The sequence below is a fragment of the Procambarus clarkii genome, chromosome 58 (assembly GCF_040958095.1).
Source record: "Procambarus clarkii isolate CNS0578487 chromosome 58, FALCON_Pclarkii_2.0, whole genome shotgun sequence".
Classification (NCBI taxonomy): domain Eukaryota; kingdom Metazoa; phylum Arthropoda; class Malacostraca; order Decapoda; family Cambaridae; genus Procambarus; species Procambarus clarkii.
The window spans coordinates 1,754,103-1,777,514 of NC_091207.1; the positions used below are offsets into that span (position 1 = coordinate 1,754,103).

Consider the following 23,412-nt stretch of genomic DNA (forward strand, 5'->3'; position numbering starts at 1 on the left):
TAACACTGTGGTCCATGTTAGTGCCCTCAACACTGTGGTCCATGTTAGTGCCCTCAACACTGTGGTCCATGTTAGTGCCCTCAACACTGTGGTCCATGTTAGTGTCCTCACCACTGTGTGGTCCATGTTAGTGCCCTCAACACTGTGGTCCATGTTAGTGCCCTCAACACTGTGGTCCATGTTAGTGTCCTCATCACTGTGGTCCATGTTAGTGTCCTCACCACTGTGTGGTCCATGTTAGTGTCCTCAACACTGTGTGGTCCATGTTAGTGTCCTCAACACTGTGTGGTCCATGTTAGTGCCCTCAACACTGTGGTCCATGTTAGTGCCCTCAACACTGTGGTCCATGTTAGTGTCCTCATCACTGTGGTCCATGTTAGTGCCCTCAACACTGTGGTCCATGTTAGTGTCCTCACCACTGTGTGGTCCATGTTAGTGTCCTCAACACTGTGTGGTCCATGTTAGTGCCCTCAACACTGTGGTCATGTTAGTGTCCTCAACACTGTGGTCCATGTTAGTGCCCTCAACACTGTGTGGTCCATGTTAGTGCCCTCAACACTGTGGTCCATGTTAGTGTCCTCAACTCTGTGGTCCATGTTAGTGCCCTCAACACTGTGGTCCATGTTAGTGTCCTCAACACTGTGGTCCATGTTAGTGCCCTCAACACTGTGGTCCATGTTAGTGCCCTCAACATTGTGGTCCATGTTAGTGTCCTCACCACTGTGTGGTCCATGTTAGTGTCCTCAACACTGTGTGGTCCATGTTAGTGCCCTCAACACTGTGTGGTCCATGTTAGTGTCCTCAACACTGTGGTCCATGTTAGTGCCCTCAACACTGTGTGGTCCATGTTAGTGCCCTCAACACTGTGGTCCATGTTAGTGCCCTCAACACTGTGGTCCATGTTAGTGCCCTCAACACTGTGGTCCATGTTAGTGTCCTCAACACTGTGGTCCATGTTAGTGCCCTCAACACTGTGGTCCATGTTAGTGCCCTCAACACTGTGGTCCATGTTAGTGCCCTCAACACTGTGGTCCATGTTAGTGCCCTCAACACTGTGGTCCATGTTAGTGCCCTCAACACTGTGGTCCATGTTAGTGTCCTCAACACTGTGGTCCATGTTAGTGCCCTCAACACTGTGGTCCATGTTAGTGCCCTCAACACTGTGGTCCATGTTAGTGTCCTCACCACTGTGTGGTCCATGTTAGTGTCCTCAACACTGTGTGGTCCATGTTAGTGCCCTCAACACTGTGTGGTCCATGTTAGTGTCCTCAACACTGTGGTCCATGTTAGTGCCCTCAACACTGTGTGGTCCATGTTAGTGCCCTCAACACTGTGGTCCATGTTAGTGCCCTCAACACTGTGGTCCATGTTAGTGCCCTCAACACTGTGGTCCATGTTAGTGTCCTCACCACTGTGGTCCATGTTAGTGTCCTCAACACTGTGTGGTCCATGTTAGTGCCCTCAACACTGTGGTCCATGTTAGTGCCCTCAACACTGTGGTCCATGTTAGTGTCCTCACCACTGTGGTCCATGTTAGTGTCCTCAACACTGTGGTCCATGTTATGTCCTCACCACTGTGGTCCATGTTAGTGTCCTCACCACTGTGGTCCATGTTAGTGTCCTCAACACTGTGGTCCATGTTAGTGTCCTCAACACTGTGTGGTCCATGTTAGTGTCCTCACCACTGTGGTCCATGTTAGTGTCCTCAACACTGTGGTCCATGTTAGTGTCCTCACCACTGTGGTCCAAGTTAATCCCATCAAAATAGGTAAAATGTTGCATTCAATGCAACTTATCTTTCCGGTGGGACCTTCAGTAGGTCTCTGGTCTGTATCAATAACCTGGTCAGGATAAATCACAAGATTTCTGGAGAAACCGTCTCCAAGTTGTGTTCCCCCTCCCCGCCCCCCTTATTGTGGAAGAACAGAGGAACTTTGAAGAAGTGTGTGGATATAGTAGAACTGATGTTACGTGAAGAAGTGTGTGGATATAGTAGAACTGATGTTACGTGATGAAGTGTTTACAGGCAACCCGTTCTCGCACTTGCTTACTGTCAATATTGGCGTATTTAATAAGTGCATATGTGACATACTAATTGATTGTGAATACTTTAGTTTACCTTGAAAAGCTTCATAGAAAACACCGACCTCACCTAACCTTCTTAGTATGTTAAGATTAGTATCTTATTGCTTCTTAATTACAATTATTACTTAACCTATACCGTTGATAGGTTAAGTAATAATTGTAAATAAGAAGCAATAAGATGCTTATCTTAACATACTAAGAAGGTTAGGTAAGGTCGGTGTTTTCTATGAAGCTTTTCAAGGTAAACTAAAATATTCACAATCAATTAGTATGTCACATATGCACTTATTAAATACGCCAATATTGACAGTAAACCTATACCGTTGATAGGTTAAGTAATAATTGTAAATAAGAAGCAATAAGATGCTTATCTTAACATACTAAGAAGGTTAGGTAAGGTCGGTGTTTTCTATGAAGCTTTTCAAGGTAAACTAAAATATTCACAATCAATTAGTATGTCACATATGCACTTATTAAATACGCCAATATTGACAGTAAGCAAGTTCGAGAACGGGTTGCAACAGGAGTAACAGACTTGTATCGGCGTTAATCAGTGGAATCTTAAGTGTAAAGTCAAGTCTTTTTTTAAGTGTTTAGTTTAACTCTATACATATACGTGTGTCACGTGAAGAGATAAATGGATATCTTAAATATATGAGATATGAAATATAATATATATCTCATAAATATATGAGATATAAGCAAACTAATTATTATATTAAATGACATTTGAACAGGTAGGTTTTATTAAAAGTTCATTAGCATGTAAAAAAGAGTGTAGCAAAGTTTGTAAACTATATGAGTGTAGAAGTAAATCTAAACAGATGCATCTCGAGATATGCTGCTCGTACTCTTGCACAGTTTCTCAACACTACTTTGAATGTATTACTCGAATAAATTTTCTTAATTATAATAATTCCAAAATTATAATATGACTGAATTTTTGCTCAACCATTTTCATCATCCGCACGGCGATAATCACTCCCCATACTGATACGTTACAAAGAAATCATAATGGCATGATATGTCAACGAGAAAATAATTTTGTGGCAATGGGATGACTCGAATCGGCGTTCTGATGATTCCCAGAGTTGATAGGCTTTTGTCTTATCGTGGCAGAGTCGGTTAAGGCAGGTGTCTGGAAATCACCTGAACGCCGGTTCGATCCCCCAAGATGATTTTCTCATACCGATATATATAATAGCTGAATGACACATTCTTTTTCATCCATGCTGAGAATAGTTAAAACAACTGTCACATCCATACAATGTGACAGATGTTTAAATTTAGTTCACCATTGAGATCTAACGAAACATGGTGTCGCATGCAAGAGCTCAATATTATTTCCCACAATCCCTTCCTATCTCTCGTGAGCGTTGTGCAAGATGTGTTATACCAAGCAGGTTGCCGCTCACCTTCAGCCTGGTCTCCCGTGGGAGCCTCCAGAATGTAGCCATACACAAGGAGAGTCCGAATGGTCTCGGATGCTGTGTCTCGGTTGGCCTTTTTGATTGCATCGTCGACGTTTCCATAGCTGACGAGGTGAGGTGAGCGATGCATGTCTGGGTCCTCGTTGAGGCCGTAGGTCCAGCCTTGTAGGATCCGCTCCCGGGCCCAGATGTTGTGAGTGTTCTCCGCCAGCTGGTCCACCAGCTCTTCCAGTTTGGACGTGAGGCTAACCTGTTCACAACACGGGTTCTCACTCTTATTCACAAGTAAACATTTACTATTCTGCAGATTTTGTTTAATCTAGAAAAATGTGACAAAACTAAATATTATTGAAATATTGCAAATAAATAATCCCGAAGAGGGCAATTATAATGGCTTGGCGTAATTGTTTGGGTATTCTGGGAGACAGCAGGTAACAAATAATATATTGATGTACTTATGAAAGCACACAAAAATGGATTTACATTTTTCTCACAGATCCAATATATGTTAGCAAACACACAACAGCTGTCGGAGTGAGGTGGTGGGCAGTGGACAAGTAGGCTGCTAGCAAGTTGGAAGCTCTCTACCAACTTGTACACGTCACACCAAACATGTCATGAAAAGTACACTGCAATAGTATGCTAACACTAGTTACTACAGCCAAGTGGTGCTTGCAACATTAGAAAGTAGGTTTCAACAGGACACTACAATTAGGTTAAATGGTGAGGGGTAGACTACAAGGAAGCCAGGTGGTGGAGGGTAGACTACAAGGAAGCCAGGTGGTGGAGGGTAGACTACAAGGAAGCCAGGTGGTGGAGGGTAGACTACAAGGAAGCCAGGTGGTGGAGGGTAGACTACAAGGAAGCCAGGTGGTGGGGGGTAGACTACAAGGAAGCCAGGTGGTGGAGGGTAGACTACAAGGAAGCCAGGTGGTGGAGGGTAGACTACAAGGAAGCCAGGTGGTGGGGGGTAGACTACAAGGAAGCCAGGTGGTGGGGGGTAGACTACAAGGAAGCCAGGTGGTGGGGGGTAGACTACAAGGAAGCCAGGTGGTGGGGGGATAGACTACAAGGAAGCCAGGTGGTGGGAGGTAGACTACAAGGAAGCCAGGTGGTGGGGGTAGACTACAAGGAAACCAGGTGGTGGGGGGGTAGACTACAAGGAAGCCAGGTGGTGGGGGTAGACTACAAGGAAGCCAGGTGGTGGGGGGTGTAGACTACAAGGAAGCCAGGTGGTGGGGAGTAGACTACAAGGAAGCCAGGTGGTGGGGGTAGACTACAAGGAAGCCAGGTGGTGGGGGGTAGACTACAAGGAAGCCAGGTGGTGGAGGGTAGACTACAAGGAAGCCAGGTGGTGGGGGGTAGACTACAAGGAAGCCAGGTGGTGGGGGGTAGACTACAAGGAAGCCAGGTGGTGGGGGTAGACTACAAGGAAGCCAGGTGGTGGAGGGTAGACTACAAGGAAGCCAGGTGGTGGGGGGTAGACTACAAGGAAGCCAGGTGGTGGGGGTAGACTACAAGGAAGCCAGGTGGTGGGGGTAGACTACAAGGAAGCCAGGTGGTGGGGGTAGACTACAAGGAAGCCAGGTGGTGGGGGTAGACTACAAGGAAGCCAGGTGGTGGGGGTAGACTACAATAAGCCAGGTGGTGGGGGGTAGACTACAAGGAAGCCAGGTGGTGGGGGGTAGACTACAAGGAAGCCAGGTGGTGGGGGGTAGACTACAGGGAAGCCAGGTGGTGGGGGGTAGACTACAGGGAAGTCAGGTGGTGGGGGGGTAGACTACAAGGAAGCCAGGTGGTGGGGGGTAGACTACAGGGAAGTCAGGTGGTGGGGGTAGACTACAAGGAAGCCAGGTATTGGGGGGTAGACTACAGGGAAGCCAGGTGGTGGGGGGTAGACTACAAGGAAGCCAGGTGGTGGGCAGTAGACTACATGGAAGCCACATCTCCTGGTAGACAGTACAACAGCCAGCATCCAGCTGGTAGACAGCACAACAGCCAGGTAGTATTTAAGCGTGGTCACCTGCGACAGGTCGAGGGGTTGGGGTTTGTAGCCGTTGGACTGAAGGAAGGGGTCGTTGGGCAGCCTGACGGTGCGGATACGGCTGGGAGGCTTGTCCATGGTAATGTGGTACCCCAACGCCAGCACTGTCCTGTGGTACAAAATTGACCTCATTAATATACAACTATATAATTATTATATCTATACTCTCAGAGTATGTTCTTAAATATACACGAGCCACCATATTTTTGAGAACAAAGTTGATAAAACTTCGTTCTCAAGGGAAAGGAGGAGAAGGACGTACTTGAGAGTCTGGAGAGCGAGCGTAGCGTCGTATCTCTTCTCGCTAGGCGGAAGTTTCTCGAAGGAGGTGAGGCAGGGGTGATGGAGGCGGAGGTCGTCCCGTCGCTCGCTGTACGTCCAGCCTTGCTCGATCTTGTTCATGGCCCACATCTCGTGGATGTTCTCGGCCAGTTTGTCTCGCACCTGCTCGATGTATGCCGCTAGCTGGATCTGTGGCCAGGTTCTCGGCGTCAGCCACTTGTAACGTTCATATCTCACCCTGAGCCAACAACTTTGCTCTCCACATTATAATTGCACTAAGTTCTATCATTATTTATTTACCAATAATGATAATTATCATATTAGTCTTAGATCATGTTAGTGATATATTGCTTGGGGAAATTTAAATTTATGCAAAGCTTGAATATTTCGTATTGTTTAACAAAATAAAATAAGGTAACACTGGCATGCAATATATACTATATATGTCACATTATAATAAACTTTTGGAATTCAGAATAAACACTATAGAGAAAGAAAGGGTGAAAGGAGGCAGACACTGACGGCAGAGGTGTCGACAGGCTTGGGGACGAAGACCAGGTCGTCCTGGATGAGGAGAGGCCCCGCCAGCGTGCCCTTGTGCTGCTCCCCGAAGTAGAAGCAGGGGTCGATGGTGAGGGTCTGCGGTGAGAGATGTGAACAGTGAGACGTGCTAGTCACCGATCCCAGCACTGTGTAGTGAAGCATCACAATCACAACACTCTCTCAGGTCCACATTAAACAATAATCCGTGAGGTCCACCTCAGAGAATGTTAAGTGAGGTCGACCTCAGAGAATATTAGGTGGGGTCGACCTCAGAGAATATTAAGTGAGGTCGACCTCAGAGAATATTAGGTGAGAACGACTGTGAGAATAAACAGATGTCATCAACACAATATGTATCGTGGTATCATCAAGATAATATTTAGCGAGGTATGAATATAATATTTAGTGAGGCCTCACCACCCTTACTGTATGTGCTCAATCTCTCTGAACTGAGTTTCCAACACAAGTTTGTGCCCAAAAGTCCCCACATCTACCCCATATCATTTCTTCCCACGTGTCACACAGTCCAGCTTGTATATTACCCACAATATCTTCTGGTCTTTGTTTTAACATCTGTCCGAGTCCCTGTAACTTATCTTCATAGTCCACCTCTTGTATTCTTGGCACTAAATTCTTGTAGGAAGTCTGCACCTTCTCAATCTTGTATAAGGAACAACAGAAGAGGAAGTAGTACAGTTACTTGGTACATCAGTACATGGGTGTTGGTGCTAGTCTCAACCACCAGGATTATTTGGTGTCATCATTCTTGTTTATACCTGGTGGACCAGGCCTGCCATACAATAAGATAACACCTCTCAATTTTCATTACTAATACCTGTGGTTTAATACTGTAGTTTGATTGCATGCATATATATATGTATATAAAAAATTAATATAACCTCCCCTTTAATGTGCAAGGGGCTGATTTGTGAGAATTCTGCAGAAATACAGTCCACTAAACATCAAATTGCTATCGAATATAAATACATATAAGTTGAATAAATATAAATCTCACAGGTCGGTTTCCCACAATATTAACATTTATAATTAAGTACCGAGTTAACATTGAGAAATTGTTCATCTATAAACATATCCAATATTTACAACTCCTACACCGAAGAAGTTTTCACAAGCCTGTAGACACAAAGTCACAATCTCGTGGGTGACCATTAGACACCAGCCCACAACGACTTGCTAATGATCCAAGACGGACCAAAACCTCGTCAATTACTATACTTGTAGATGTGTGGTGTGGGTGTGTTACAGAGGTGGTTGTGGAGGCGGGGTGAGGTGATATGACTGACCTGGAAGGGCAGCAGACATTCGGAGACGGAGGAGTGGGCGTCGGGTGGCGGGTACTTGAGCCGGCCGTGTTCACCGCCCAGCAGGAACCTCGCGCTGCAATAACACTCACTTAGCTTCTGTACAACTAACTCCCTTATACCATGCTAATCTTATATAATAACATTACATTTCACCATTTGTAGTTTAGCTATTCATTAATAAGGGTAAATAGTAGTTTGGAAATCGGGTTTATTTATGGAACAATTTACAATGTAATATAATAGATGTTGGGTAACTAGAATTGTTTCAAGCGTAGGTTGGACATTATATATATATGAATGAGGGTAAAATCAGTGTTTAGCCATGGGTAACAAGCATTCTCTAGCCATGGGTAACACACACATTGTCTAGCCATGGGTAACACACACATTGTTTACCCATGGGTAAGAAGCAGTATCAAGAATTTAGAATTATTTTCTATCCAAGCTGTCAGGATGTTACAAGAGAAATTGAATGCAGTGCAATGAGTGCATGATATTTCTGGAACTATATAATACTGTCGACAGTGAGGTCCGCAAACTATCTGGAAATAGTTTGAGAGGCTTTTGCCCCTTTAATATGGTCTCAGCTGGCCAGGTAATGTCTTTTCTTAATTGTTTGTACCGAGTGTTAAAGATAGGTTAGTTGCGAGCACCTTACCTGAGCTTGGCAGATGCAGACACCACAGGGAAGAACATTCCGTCCAGGTTGAAGCCCGTGAAGGCTCCGTTTACCTGCCGGCCATTCACGTAGAAGGTAATAATAGGCACCGTCAGGTCGAGGGCGCAGCCAATCACGTCGCCTTTCTTGATCAGCGGTTCCGAATCCTGGTCGACACATTCACAGGAGGAGACATAAATCATTAATATTTCTTATATTTTATAACTTTAGTTGTGAGAAGATTGTTTACTTGAAGCTGTATTCAGCTGTCTTCAAAATTGTCCCCTATCATATTTGCGTTTTCTCCCTTCACCCCTCCCTGTATGTTTTATGTTGGATGTATTGTTACACCCGCACGTATAACAGGTGCCTACATGCATTACCAAACACATGTTGTCAGAAACTAATGGCGCAGCATATTATTGATGAAGAGACTGCTTCAATTATCCACTCTTTCATGCTCACCGTAATGAAAAATCACAATCTGATGTTTAACGAAAGTTTTAATAATTTTATTTAACTTATGCAAATAACATATATTTGACTTCCATTTTAAATAATTTCCAACTCATGTAGAGGCTTAATGTATGCAACGTTACTGACTTTGAGAGAGAGCAGTACGTACAATAGGATTGACGAGGGTATATCTCCCGCCCGTCCACAAGTACGAGCCGTCGAATCCGTAAGAGTAGAGGTCGTCGCCGACGCCATTGCCACCCCACTTCTCACCTCCTCCAGGGTAGCTAACGTAGCCCTTCGTATTGGCCCATCCGAGACGCAAGTGTGGAGACAGGTGTGATATCTGCTCGATGTGGTCCAGAGTCACCTCGTAGTACCACTTCTGGTAAATGGCTGAGCCTTCCACGAAGCCCACGAAGATGTTGGGTCGTGCGCTGTAGCCAAGTACTGGGTATTACATACAGCCACAGTGCTGAGGGGAAATATTTTGGGCGAGGCAAAGGAAACTAGGCAAAGGAAACTGATTGTTGCTCAATAAGGAAAATGTAAGAAGCGAGAAGACAATTGGATAAGAGAAGGCATAGGGTAGAGACAAAAGCATTTAAGACAGGAAAGAAAAGGGAAATGAAGGAGTATTAATGTATAGAGAATATCAAGGACAGGAGGGAAAGGGAGAAAATGTTGAGACAAGGGAAAGGCTACAGGACGTATTGTCTTGGCTGTCCTTCTGATATCGTCTAAGTTTTTCAGATAGTTGTAATACTGCCAAGATCACCTTACAATGCCTCAATATTGTTATGTATGTAAGCCCATCATTTATTGTATTACGGACCATGTAAAGTATTATTTTATGCTGAATGTAATTGATATTTAAATAGTAAAAAAAGGTGGGGTCTTTGGTAAGCTTCGTCCACTTTCATCACGCAACTATGATGAACCATGATGAGTGGGTATGTAACACGTTGAAACTCTATGATTGATTTAAATATTATAAATAGTACAATCAACCAATCACAGCCAAGGTGGACCATGTTTCCTACTACGTTAATTGGCCGATGAAACCTCTGGGTCCGAGAATGTCACTCTTCTTACATTCATCGATGGATAAGGTCTATTTTCTTCTTTATGGTAGCACGGTGCAGCTTACGTGAAGGTTTCCTCCGCCCCGTGACTGCAGGGAACAAGGTCACAAGTGTTGCTACTCCTCCAACACGCTACTAACGTCACTGGACTGTTGAAGAAGTCCCGACAGAAGAAATAAACCCTACATGAAACACTTTCCTGGAGATTGTACCTGGGCCCAAAGGACATGCCTGGATACTTGAGGCAGAGCGGACGTGCCCGGTGAAGCAGCGATGCCCCGGGGACATGGAGAGTGGGCAGGAGGGGCTTGATGCAGGAAGGACATGATTGGCTCAGAAAGGATATACTTGGGCAGGGAGGGTATGACGGGGAACGTTGGGCATGCCTAAGACTGGGAGGATGTGCTTGAGATCAGGAAGACGTGTTTTGGGTAAGAAGGACTTGTTTGAAGAAAGTTGGTCGTTTTCAGATCAAGGAAGATCATCTTGGGAAAGGAAAGCCATAGTTGAGTCGTTGAGGAAGGGAAGGGAAGTGTTTTGTGATAGATTTGGTTGCATCAGGAAATAAATCACTTTTATTCTCATTGTACTTATGAAGTTCTTAAATTTGATGAATCTTAATCTGCTAGTTCATTAAACAAAAATTATTTGTAGTTACTGCATTACCACAATGTGCACAGTCCTAAGAATGGAATGACTCCCCCTGGGAGTGAAAATTTCACTTTGTTGTTTAAATCTATGAGACATTACCAAAATGAGATTACAACTGACTTTTGAAATATAATTAATATTGATGATGACATATGAGATTCTGATAATATAGGTGATCAATAGGAAGATATGAGAGACGAACAATGTAGGAGGTAAGACACCTTAAACTGTTACAAGATTAATGTAGTCACGGTACCAACTTAGAGAGAGGCGAGCACCTGGAAGCGTGACTGACCTGGATACATGGTCCACTAGTTGGGTCTGGAGGAGGAGGTTGCGGCCAGGAAGGAGGTAATCACAGATGTTGTTCTGCGAGGAGCGGACGGCCGTACCGTTGCCCACACACAGGGAGCGCAGTACGTCCAGCACATTGGGGTCGCGGCCATACTTCTCCAGCAAGGCGATAATTACCTTGATGTGCTCCTCCTGTTGTCATAACAATGAACTTGTTGCATGTGTAAACAATATTAACGCATGCTACACCGTTATTGTCACTTATGTAATTAAGGTAATGTAATTTTCATTTAAACTTTCCCAATTACAAATGTACAACTAAAGTTTTTGAATTGATTGTGTAAACGTGTATAAACCGTTTTACATTTATAAATAGGGGGTTTGGTGGGTGCTTGGAATCACTTTTGGGTTTTTGTTTGGAGGATGGGCTGGCACCAGTAGTGACTCGTGCTTCACTTAGGCTAAGGCACCAGTCAGCCCGTCCTCCAAACAAAGACCCAGAAGTGATTCCATGCACCTGCCAAACCCCCCTGTTTATGAATGAAAAACAGTTTACACAGGACTCACAACTGATGATGTTCGAACGCTTCCGGCACAAGTTCTTTACTAACGAATTTTGTTCGAACCACAACGCTGTAAATGCTTCACCCACGTACTTTTAACTGTCGGTATACGGACAGTTAAAAGCACATAAAATGAGCACAGGCTCTGGTAAGGAGTTCAACAATTGTTTAGGATCAAGAAGAAAAAGTGGGACATTTAGGGGGAGATAAATGGAACAGACCGTATACCATTTATTCACAAAGATACGGGCTGCAGAACACCGAATATGGGACAAAAAAGTAAGGGAATGAGGGCAATATCATCACAGATCAAGAGAGCTGTAGAGTTAAGGGCCCTAGCAAAAGCTAGAGGGGAAGAGAGAAAGAAATAACTACAGAAGTGACCAGGATGAGCGCAAAGCATCGCTCCTGGAGACAAACACAAAACGTGAAAATTGCGTGATCAGAAGTTGGAGTTCATGGAAGTTCGCATAAAAACTATGAATATTTCCATTGAAGAACAGACATAGACAAAAAAGAGAGAATAGAAACTGAGATAACAAGGGAGAAACAAAGGCATAGAAGAACACAGTAGACTAAAGATCAGGATCAGGATCAGTGAAATTGGGGTGACGAGGCATAGGCAAAGATAGCAAAGACAAGGGAGGATGGACCAGAAGCGGACTGACAGTCTGGAGTGGGAGGAAGCATCGAAGAAGGGCGGTTGCGAGAATTGGGGGGAAGGAAGGACAGAAGCAAGAGAGTGCACTGGATCAAGGACAGCATCCAAGAGAGAGATTCAAAGACCAAAGGAACCTCCGTATCAGGCGACTCCACCACTGAAATGGGAGGGGAAGCAGGGATAGTGTCGGAGTCGGAAGGTGAGGAATATATTGAAGCCATCATACTCGTTGGGGAGGAGGGAGAAGAGCCAGGCTTACGATACTGATGGAGAGAGACTGGTGTACCATCAGCAATGTGGTGGGCAACAGCCTCTACAGTCTCAACAAGAGAAGCAGAACGGGAATAGTCAACATGAAGAACGCTGGGAGGAGGATGGACAATGGCCAGGACAGACAGGCGGTGAGGAGGGCTAAAAGACAGAGGGGAGGGCTGAAAAGAAGGATTGGGGTGAGAAGGGAAAGAGGGAACAGGAGACAAGGAAGACTGGGAAAGTAGGAAGGAAACACTAGAAGGAGAACCACAACGCAAATGAGCAGATAGGTGGTGGAGGTGTCGGTGTCCAAGACCTGGAAACGGTTAGGAAACTGAGATAGCGAGAGAGGACGAGGGGGAGAAGTGGAAAGCAACACACGAGCATAAGACATATCGGAAAAAAAAGGGAAGACGGCAAACCTGGTGTCTCGCCTCAGGAAAAGAAAAAATGATCACAATGTTTCAAAGTGAGGATGGCTTCCTCAAATTTGTTGTGCACACATGTGCGGGAGAAGGCAGGGTGGGCATCACAGCAATTAATGCAGTGAGCTTGAGAAGAAGAACACTGTCTTAGAGGCTCGAGGCTCCACACAAGGGGCATAGAGACACCTCAATTGTGCACGATCATGAGGGAGGGTTTGAGTGAAGGTATCTATCGGGAGGATAGAATGGCCTTGGCCCTCAAGAATATATTTAATAACCTCATGGCAGTCTTTCAGTTCTCTGAAAAACTGTGCCAATGCTGGCATTTAACCTTAACCCCTAACTTTAACCATTTAACCTCTGTTCAGATCTTTTTTGAGATCTGAACAGGGGTATCTATCTCCAATGCAGGACAACGAAGCCAAGCAAGCAGCCGCTTCTTGAGAAGGGGCTACAATGACACGTGTACCAGAATGGGTGGGGTTAAAAGTGACAAATATATCCATTGAATCAACGAGGTGTTTATGGAGGAATAAATCATTAGGACGAGTAGGATCAACATGACTGAGATCAAAATACTTAGTGCACGTAGTCTGAAATGTAATTGATCAGGAAGAAATCATACATGTGCAAATGCGGAGGTGACGGTGCCGAGCTCCCCCAGTAAGAGAGGATGTAAAAGGCGGAGTTATTACAACGAGAGACGACGTCATGCCAGGTGATGACCACTGGGGGCTTGGGGCTCAACCCTGCCACAGAGGTGGGAGGGTAGCAGAGAGTGTTGGTCGGGAGAGTCAGAAAAGCAGCTTGGTCTGGGCCCAAAGTAGCTGGAGGGGCTAGAAAGCCTGACCTTCCCTCACAGTCCGAATCGGTGGCCTGGCCGCCCATCCCATCAGTCTGAGAAGTTAAATGAGGTCAGAGAAAGGCATAAAAACAAACTGGGAAAGATTTCATCCACGAATAAGCCCCCATACCCACCATGGAACCACAATTAGAGGATAGGACACCCATCAAGATGGGATCCCCAGGAGCGCATTGTGAGTATACGCCCTGCAATCGCAACCTTAAGAGCTGTCAGTCCGTCGAGATAGGGTTCAGCAACAAAGGCAAGGATTGACAATAAAAGCATCCCCCCCTCGCTCGACAACATCAGGTACCATAGTTCTACGAGTGAGTTAAAGTGTACCTCCCTAAACACCCGGTGTCAAAACAGAATATGACATTAGAAAAAATATTCAAGAATGGCAAAAAGTCGGCAGAAAGGGAAGTCAGAAAGGAGAAGAGGTGGGGGGAGGAAAATAAAACATGAGGAAGAAGAAAAAAGCATCCAGCAAAATTAGTGAAGACAGCAGCAGGAACATAAAGCTTCAAAAGGACAGAGGACAAGCAGTCCCAAAGAGCATCACATTCCGGCAGTCGCCCACCAGGCCCCCTCAAGACAGCAACAGGCTGGAAAGAGAGGGAGTTATGTCCAGATACACACAGTCAACCCACCCATCTATTTCCTATAGAATCAATGTGGCTCTATCATAAAAACTAACTAGATTTGTTACAAAGGATCTTCCTATTCGAAACCATATTGTCTGTTATTATAATATTATTATTCTCCAGGTGTTTTACCCATTTGGTTTAATTATTTTTTCTAGTACTGTATTTTGACTACCACGCTTGTTAATCATGTGGGTGTATATTTTAATGGGTTTTCTCGGTTACCATTTTTGAAGATTGGATCTATGTTTGTCTTTTTTCCAAATATCTGCTAAGATTCCTGTGGACAAAGATGTCTGGAATATCAATTGGAGTGGAATTCTCAGCTCAGTTGCACATTCTCACAGCACCCAAGGTGAAACTTCATTTGGTCCAACCGCTTTATTTCTTCTTAGACCCTTCAGTAAATTTCCACTTCGTCTCGAGACACCTCTATATATTCTATGGTGTTTCCTTGCCATTGGGTCTGGCTCTCTGATATCCTCATTTTTCACAAACATAATTTGGAACTGTTCATTTAGTCTTTCAAACATTTTCAATCAATCCATTTCAATCTCTGGATTTGTTTTTTACATGCAGCTTGCTTTTAATGAATTTATAGAAAAGGCCTGGATCTGTTTTACCTTTGTCAGCTATACCTTTCTCAAAGTTCCTTTCTGCCTCTCTCCTCACTGCTGTGTAACTGTTTCTTGCTTGTTTGTAGTGCTTGCATGTTTGAGGGTTAGGCCTCTTACTATAATCTAGCCATTTCCTTGTCTTTGTCCCTCTTTGTTCCATTCCTTGTCCCTCTCACAGTTTCTGTTGAACCAACCCTGTTTTCTGGTTCTACATCTCTGTTTTGGTGTATATTTATTTGTTTACCTTCATTATATAGTTCACAGACTCTGGTATACATCTCATTTATTTCCTTGCCTAGCAACAAGTCTTTCAAATTAAAATCATTAATGAATTTGTAAAGTTCCCCATAGTGTCCTCCCTTAAAATCAAGTTTGTAAACTATTTCCATTTCGCCATTCTCTTCTAGATTATATGACATGGCATATCTAATTTGCAACAGGTCAAGGTCACTTTTACTCAAGGAAGGAAGGTATTGAATGGTATATCTCTTCTTCTTTCCTAGTAAATACCAAATCCAGCAATGATGGAGCATCACCTTCTCTCATTCGTGTGGGCTGTTTAACATGTTGATTCATGCAAGATTCCAGGATGAGGTTTACAAATTTGTCAGTCCAAAAATCCTGTTCTTGCTTCATAGTCTTCCCAGTCACTCGATTTCAAATTGAAGTCACCAAGTATCAACAATCGTGATTTATCTTTATTTGATTTCACAATAATCTATCTTATGATCATTATAAGGCCCTCTCGTTTAACATTGAGCTCCTCCTTACTCCATGTAGTACTTGCTGGTGGACTATATGCAGTAATGATTATTAGTTTATTATTCCGACTGCAAACCTCCAGTGCCCTTATGTCGACTTCTCGAGGATTGTCGAGTATCAATTCTCTTGTCTTCAGTCGTTCCTTCACCAGGATTGCCCCTTTTCTAACTTGTCTGCCGCATCTCCAAATAGTATAGCCCCTCAGGAATACCACCTCATTTAAATTCTTATCCTCCATTTTCGTCTCTGTTAGTACGACAATATCTGGCATCTTAAGCTGTATTATATAATTTAACTCCAGTATTTTTTACCTTACCCCATATATGTTGGTATTCACAATTTTCAGAGACATGCTCCCTCCTCCTTTGCCCTTCACACTTCTTTTCTCTAACGCGTTTGTTGATTTACTTTCGTGTACCATCTCACAGGCTTCCCGGTCCCTATCACCTTGTAAAAAAAAATTATTCGTCCTCATTTCTGTTCTCATTTAAGCGTTTTGCTTCAGCAAGGTTCAGTGTCATCTTCTTTGTGTCTTCCATAGAAAGGTCTCGTCTTAATGACCAATATTTCCCTTCCTCATCATTTTGCAATTTCTTGGCATTCCTAAGCACTTCTGTCATTTGCTTTACTCCATTCAATGTTACCCTTAAGAGGCGAGACTTAACTTTTACATAGTTTCCTATTCTCCTAAAATCACTGACATTTTCCTTCATTGACAGGCCTTCCCCTAAAGCTACTATTTGCTTAACAAATTGTTCTTTTCCTGCTGCTCAGTCCGCCCCAGAAGGTATGTCCTTTTCTAAACATCAAAATATTATTATAGACCTAATTCTATCTTCAGTTTTCTGAACTAATGTGCTGCTAATAACCAGCTCTGTTCGAATTGCCTGCCTGATGTTAGTTCCTGACTTCTCATTTCTGTTTGTGGCTTCCAGACATACTTCCTTGATTGTTTCTTTATCATTTACAACTTGCGCATATGTTTCTTTCATTTCCTCCTTGTACTTTTCCAAATGTCTAGTAGCGTCTTCCATCTGAGTTGCAAATGGGTTTTCTTTCATAAATTCCTTGCCTAACTCGCTGGGCTGTATAGTTTCTCCTAATTCTTGTTCATTTATCTTTATTTTTGTTTATTTCCTCAAATTCATTTCCCTTCAATTTCCATGTCTCATATACTTTCTGTAATTCCATGATTTGTCCTTCCTGCTTCCTTACCTTGTCAGTCAAACTGGCAATTTCCTTATCCTGCTGCAACAAAATGTTTTATAGTCTTTACCTGGCTCTTGAGATCTTCGTTTTCTTCTTCTGAATTAAGGAATGTTCTTTTATAAGGCTCAAGTAAATCTTCAATCCTCACTAACTGACCTAGAAATACCACCTTCCTTTTATTTGTTTCTGAGTAAAATCTTTGAAGTCTGCCTCTTTTGATGTCTCCACTGACGGCCGTGTCCCATCCAGTTCTGCCCCATCTGCCATCTTGGTTTTGATTTCGTCGGCTCTGGTTAAGAAACCCTGGGACAAATTTTTCTACCAGATTAATATATTTTTCACAACAATCGCCCCTGTCCACCTTTTATCGATGATTTCGGTAAAGTGATGGCATCGGGAACACCACTTGCATAGCCCTCCCCACCACTATCACCCAGTTAGGACGCAAAGATCCTGCAGTTCTCAAGCTGTGTCACGACGATGGTGATGTGCGTGTGTAATTACCTAAGTGTAGTTAAAGGATGAGAGCTACGCTCATGGTGTCCCGTCTTCCCAGCACTCTTTGTCATATAACGCTTTGAAACTACTGACGGTTTTGGCCTCCACCACCAAACTTGTTCCAACCGTCTACCACTCTGTTTGCAAAAGTGATTTTTTCTTATATTTCTTCGGCATCTTTGTTTAGCTAGTTTAAATCTATGACCTCTTGTTCTTGAAGTTCCAGCTCTCAGGAAATCGTCCCTGTCGATTTTATCAATTCCTGCAACTATTTTGTACGTAGTGATCATATCACCTCTTTTTCTTCTGTCTTTCAGTTTTGCCATATTTAATGCCTCTAACCTCTCCTTGTAGCTCTTGCCCTTCAGTTCTGGGAGCCACTTAGTATCATGTCTTTGCACCTTCCCAGTTTGTTGATGTGCTTCTTAAGATATGGGCACCACACAACCGGTGCATATTCCAGCTTTGGCCTAACAAAAGTCGTGAACAATTTCTTTAGTATTTCGCCATCCATGAATTTAAAAGCAATTCTGAAGTTAGAAAGAGTAGCATAGGCTCCTCGCACAATGTTCTTTATGTGGTCCTCAGATGATAGTTTACTATCTACAACCACTCCTAGATCTCTTTCTTTATCAATTTTTTTTAAAGATTTCTCACATAATTTATAGGCTGTGTGGGGTCTATGTTCACCTATTCCACATTCCATAACATGGCATTTATTCACATTAAATTCCATTTGCCAATTGGTGCTCCATATACTTATTTTGTCCAGGTCTTCTTGAAGGGCATGACAATCGTCTAAGTTTCTTATCCTTCCTATTATCTTAGCATCATCAGCAAACATGTTCATATAATTCTGTATACCAACTGGTAGATCATTTATGTAGACAATAAGCATCACTGGTGCAAGAACTGAACCCTGTGGTACTCCACTTGTGACATTTCTCCAGTCCGATACATTGCCTTTGATTACCGCCCCCATTTTTCTATCAGTCAGAAAATTTTTCATCCAGATAAATGCAGCTTACCTGTTACCCCTCCAATATTTTCCAGTTTCCAGAACAACCTCTTATGTGGAACTCTGTCGAAAGCCTTTTTTAGGTCCAAATAAATGCAGTCAACCCAACCATCTCTTTCCTGTAAAATCTCTGTAGCTCGATCATAGAAACTGAGTAAATTCGATACACAGGATCTTCCAGATTGAAAACCATACTGTCTGTCTGATATTATATCATTTCTCTCCAGGTGTTCTACCCATTTACTTTTTATTATTTTTTCCAATATTTTGACTATTACACTTGTCAATGATACAGGTCTATAATTGAGGGGGTCTTCCATGCTTCCACTTTTGTAGATTGGAACTATGTTAGCCTTTTTCCACACATCTGCTACGACTCCTGTATGCTGGGGTGTCTGAAAAATCAGCTGAAGTGGAATGCTGAGTTCAACTGCACATTCTCTCAGAACACATGGTGAAACTCCATCTGTGCCAACCGCTTGGTTCTTACTTAGCTCCAAGAGCATTTATTTCACTTTGTCTCTTAGACACCTCTATGCTGTTCTGTGGAATTCTTATTGTCTGGTTCTCTGAAGATCTCATTTTATACAAACACACTTTGGAACTTTCCGTTTAATGTTCACGCATTTCATTTTCATTTTCTGTGTGTCTGGCCCCCATTTTCAACCTCTGAATATTATCCTTTACCTGCAGCTTACTTTTAAAGAATTTATAGAAAAGACCTGGATCTGATTTACATTAGTCTGCTATACCGTTCTCAAAGTTCCTCTCCGCCTCTCTCCTCACTGACTTGTAGTTGTTTTTTGCATCTTTGTATCGCTGGTATGTTTGTTGGTTTGGCCTCTTCCTATAATCATTCCATGCTTGTGTCTTTTAATCTCTGGCCCTATCGTAGTTTCTGTTGAACCGACCCTGTTTCCTAGGTCTGCATCTCTGTTTTGGTATGAATGTTTGTGTGTCTTCATCGTATATTTCACAAAATTAGGCATACATCACATTTACTTCCTTGCCTAGCAACAAGTCTTTCTAGTTATACCCATAAAAAAATTTCTAAGTTCCCCATAGCGTCCTCTCTTGAAATCGAGTTTAACAACTGTTTCAATGTCCCCATTCTCTACTAGATTATATCGCATAGCATATTAAATGTCCAAGAGGACGTGATCACTCTTTCCCAAGGAAGGTACTGGATGTCAAATATCTCTTCTTCTTTCCTGGTGAATACTAGATCCAGTACTGACGGAACACCCCCTTCTCTCATACTTGTGGCCTGCTTGACGTATTGATACAAGAATGTGTCCAAGATGAGGTTTACAAATCTGCATGTCCTCTGTTCTTGCCTCGTAGGCCTCCCAGTCTATTGCCTTAAAGTCCCCCAGTACCAACAATCGAGATTTATCTTTATCTGCTCTTACCATAATCTCTTTCGTGACCAGTATGAGGCCCTCTCGTTTGTCATCCAGATCTTCCTTTGTCCATGTGTTGCTTGCTGGTGGGCTGTAGGCATTTAAAATTATCAGCTTATCATCTTGATTTGACCTGCAATGCCATTATGTCAATATCTCGAGGGTTTTCAAATTAACTCTTTCCTTCAGGTGTTCTTTCACCAGCACAGCCACTCCTTCCCCCTTCCTAGTTTTCCTGACACGTCTCCAAACTGAGTAGCCCCTTGGGAATACGACCTCATTTAAAATATTTTCTTCAAGTTTCGTCTCTGTTAATGTGACAATATCTGGGACTTTGAGCTGAATTATATCCTTCAACTCCAATATTTTCGATCTCACTCCATCTATGTTGGTATATACTATTTTCAGGAACATGTTCCCCTTCCCTTTATTCTTTACACCCCTCTTCCTTTAATGATTTTGTTGCTTTGTCTTTATGTACCACTTCACAAGCTTTCCAGTCCCTGACACTTTGTAGAAAAAAAAATTCCTTTCTTCTTCATTTCTATTCCCATTTAGACGTTTTGCCTCATGAGGTTCATTTTCAGCTTTTCTGTCCTCCTTTGAGAGGTCTTGTCTTACTGACCAAAGTTTGCCATCCTTGTCACATTGCAATTTTCTGGTATTTCGAAGCACTTCTGTCATATACTTCACTCCATTAAATGTCACCCTTAAGGGGAGGTTCTTGTCTTTCTCATATTTACCTATCCTCCTAAAATCACTGACATGCTCTTTTTAATTTAGGCCTTCTCCTAATCCTACTATTTTTTCTATGCTTTTCATCTCTTCTGCTGCTCGGTCCACTTTAGATGAAATTTCCTTCTCTAAACGTCCAAAAATTATTATGGACTTACTTCTATCTGCAGTGTTTTGTACTAGTTTACTGTTGGTTATCAGTTCTTTCCTAATTGCTTGCCTAAGATCCGTTTCTATGGTGTGTGTGTGTGTGTGTGTGTGTGTGTGTAATTACCTAAGTGTAGTTACAGGATGAGAGCTACGCTCGTGGTGTCCCGTCATCCCAGCACTCTTTGTCATATAACGCTTTGAAACTACTGACGGTCTTGGCCTCCACCACTTTCTCACTTATTTTGTTCCAACCGTCTACCACTCTATTTGCGAAAGTGAATTTTCTTATATTTCTTCGGCATCTGTGTTTAGCTAGTTTAAATCTATGACCTCTTGTTCTTGAAGTGCCAGGTCTCAGGAAATCTTCCCTGTCGATTTTATCAATTCCTGTTACTATTTTGTACGTAGTGATCATATCACCTCTTTTTCTCCTGTCTTCTAGTTTTGGCATATTTAATGCGTCTAACCTCTCCTTGTAGTTCTTGCTCTTCAGTTCTGGGAGCCACTTAGTAGCATGTCTTTGCACCTTTTCCAGTTTGTTGATGTGCTTCTTAAGATATGGGCACCTCACAACAGCTGCATATTCTAGCTTTGGCCTAACAAAAGTCATGAACAATTTCTTTAGTATATCGCCATCCATGTATTTAAATGCAATTCTGAAGTTAGAAAGCATAGCATAGGCTCCTTGCACAATATTCTTTATGTGGTCCTCAGGTGAAAGTTTTCTATCTAGAACCACCCCTAGATCTCTTTCTTTATCAGAATTCTTTAAAGATTTCTCACATAATATATAGGTTGTGTGGGGTCTATGTTCTCCTATTCCACATTCCATAACATGACATTTATTAACATTAAATTCCATTTGCCAAGTGGTGCTCCATCTACTTATTTTGTCCAGGTCTTCTTGAAGGGCATGACAATCATCTAAATTTCTTATCCTTCCTATTATCTTAGCATCATCAGCAAACATGTTCATATAATTCTGTATACCAAATGGTAGATCATTTATGTACACAATAAACATCACTGGTGCAAGAACTGAACCCTGTGGTACTCCACTTGTGACATTTCTCCATTCCGATACATTGCCTCTGATTACTGCCCTCATTTTTCTATCAGTCAGAAAATTTTTCATCCATGATAGAAGCTTACCTGTCACCCCTCCAATATTTTCCAGTTTCCAGAACAACCTCTTATGAGGAACTCTGTCGAAAGCCTTTTTTAGGTCCAGATAGATGCAGTCAACCCAACCATCTCTTTCCTGTAATATCTCTGTGGCTCGATCATAGAAACTGAGTAAATTCGATACACAGGATCTTCCAGATCGAAAACTATACTGTCTGTCTGATATTATATCATTTCTCTCTAGGTGTTCTACCCATTTAGTTTTGATTAGTTTTTCCAATACTTTCACTATTATACTTGTCAATGATACAGGTCTATAATTGAGGGGGTCTTCCCTGCTGCCACTTTTGTAGATTGGAACTATGTTAGCCTGTTTCCACACGTCTGCTACGATTCCTGTACACAGGGATGCCTGAAAGATCAGGTGAAGTGGAATGCTGAGCTCAGATGCACATTCTCTCAGAACCCATGGTGAAACGCCATCTGGGCCAGCTGCTTTGTTCTTACCGAGCTCCTTGAGCATTTTTTCCACTTCGTCTCTAGACACCTCTATGTGCTCTATGTTGTTCTCTGGAATTCTTATTGTATCTGGTTCCCTAAAGATTTCATTTTGTACAAACACACTTTGGAACTTTTCGTTTAGTGTTTCACACATTTCCTTTTCATCTTCCGTGAATCTTTTTCCCATTTTCAACCTTTGAATATTATCCTTTACTTGCAATTTGTTGTTTATGAATTTATAGAATAGACCTGGTTCTGTTTTACATTTGTCTGCAATCCCTTTTTCAAAATTTCTTTCTGCCTCTCTCCTCACTGCCGTGTAGTTGTTTCTCGCATCTTTGTATCGCTGGTATGTTTGGGGGTTCGGCCTCTTCCTGTATTGATTCCATTTTTGTGTCTTTTGGTCTCTAGCCCTCTCGCAATTTCTATTGAACCAATCCTGTTTCCTAGTTCTGCATCTCTGTTTTGGTATAAATTTTTTGGTGCCTTTATTATATATTTCACAAAACTTGACATACATCTCATTCACTTCCTTGCCTAGCATCAAGTCTGTCCAATTATACTCACTAAAAAAATTTCTAAGGTCACCATAATGTCCTCTCCTGAAGTCTGGTTTTTCAACTGCTTCAACCTCCTTATTTTCTTCCAGCTTATAACGCATTGCATACTTTATTCCCAAAAAGACATGGTCACTTTTACCCAAGGGAGGAAGGTACTGAATGTCAAATATCTCTTCCTCCTTCCTGGTAAATATCAAATCTAGCATGGAGGGAACGTCACCTTCCCTCATCCTCGTAGCTTGTTTAACATGTTGATACAAGAATGTTTCCAGGATGAGGTCTACAAATTTACAGGTCCAAAAATCTTCTGTTTTAGCTTCATATGCTTCCCAGTCTATGGATTTCAAGTTGAAGTCACCAACTATGATCGTGATGTATCGTTATCCACTCTCGCTATAATCTCTCTTATTATTGTTATAAGACCTTCACGTTTACTATCTAGCTCCTCCTTTAACCATGTGCTGCTTGGCGGTGGACTATATGCATTTATTATCATTAGTTTATCATCCTCATGGCAGATCTCTAGTGCTATTATGTCAACTTCTTGTGGATTGGCAGTCATTATTTCGTTCACCTTTAGGTGTTCTTTTAC

At 42.5% G+C, this 23,412-nt stretch overlaps 1 protein-coding gene across 1 annotated transcript in view; it reads right to left on the reverse strand.

Annotated features, from left to right (window-relative positions):
* LOC123751887 (ryanodine receptor-like) overlaps window positions 1-23,412 on the reverse strand; it is a 359,023-nt gene that overhangs the window by 325,769 nt on the left and 9,842 nt on the right. Inside the window, 8 exon segments of the mRNA XM_069306475.1 lie at window positions 3,501-3,765; window positions 5,539-5,668; window positions 5,822-6,030; window positions 6,364-6,480; window positions 7,689-7,782; window positions 8,368-8,534; window positions 8,993-9,260; window positions 10,855-11,045. Of these exon segments, the coding sequence (XP_069162576.1) occupies window positions 3,501-3,765; window positions 5,539-5,668; window positions 5,822-6,030; window positions 6,364-6,480; window positions 7,689-7,782; window positions 8,368-8,534; window positions 8,993-9,260; window positions 10,855-11,045 (1,441 nt within the window).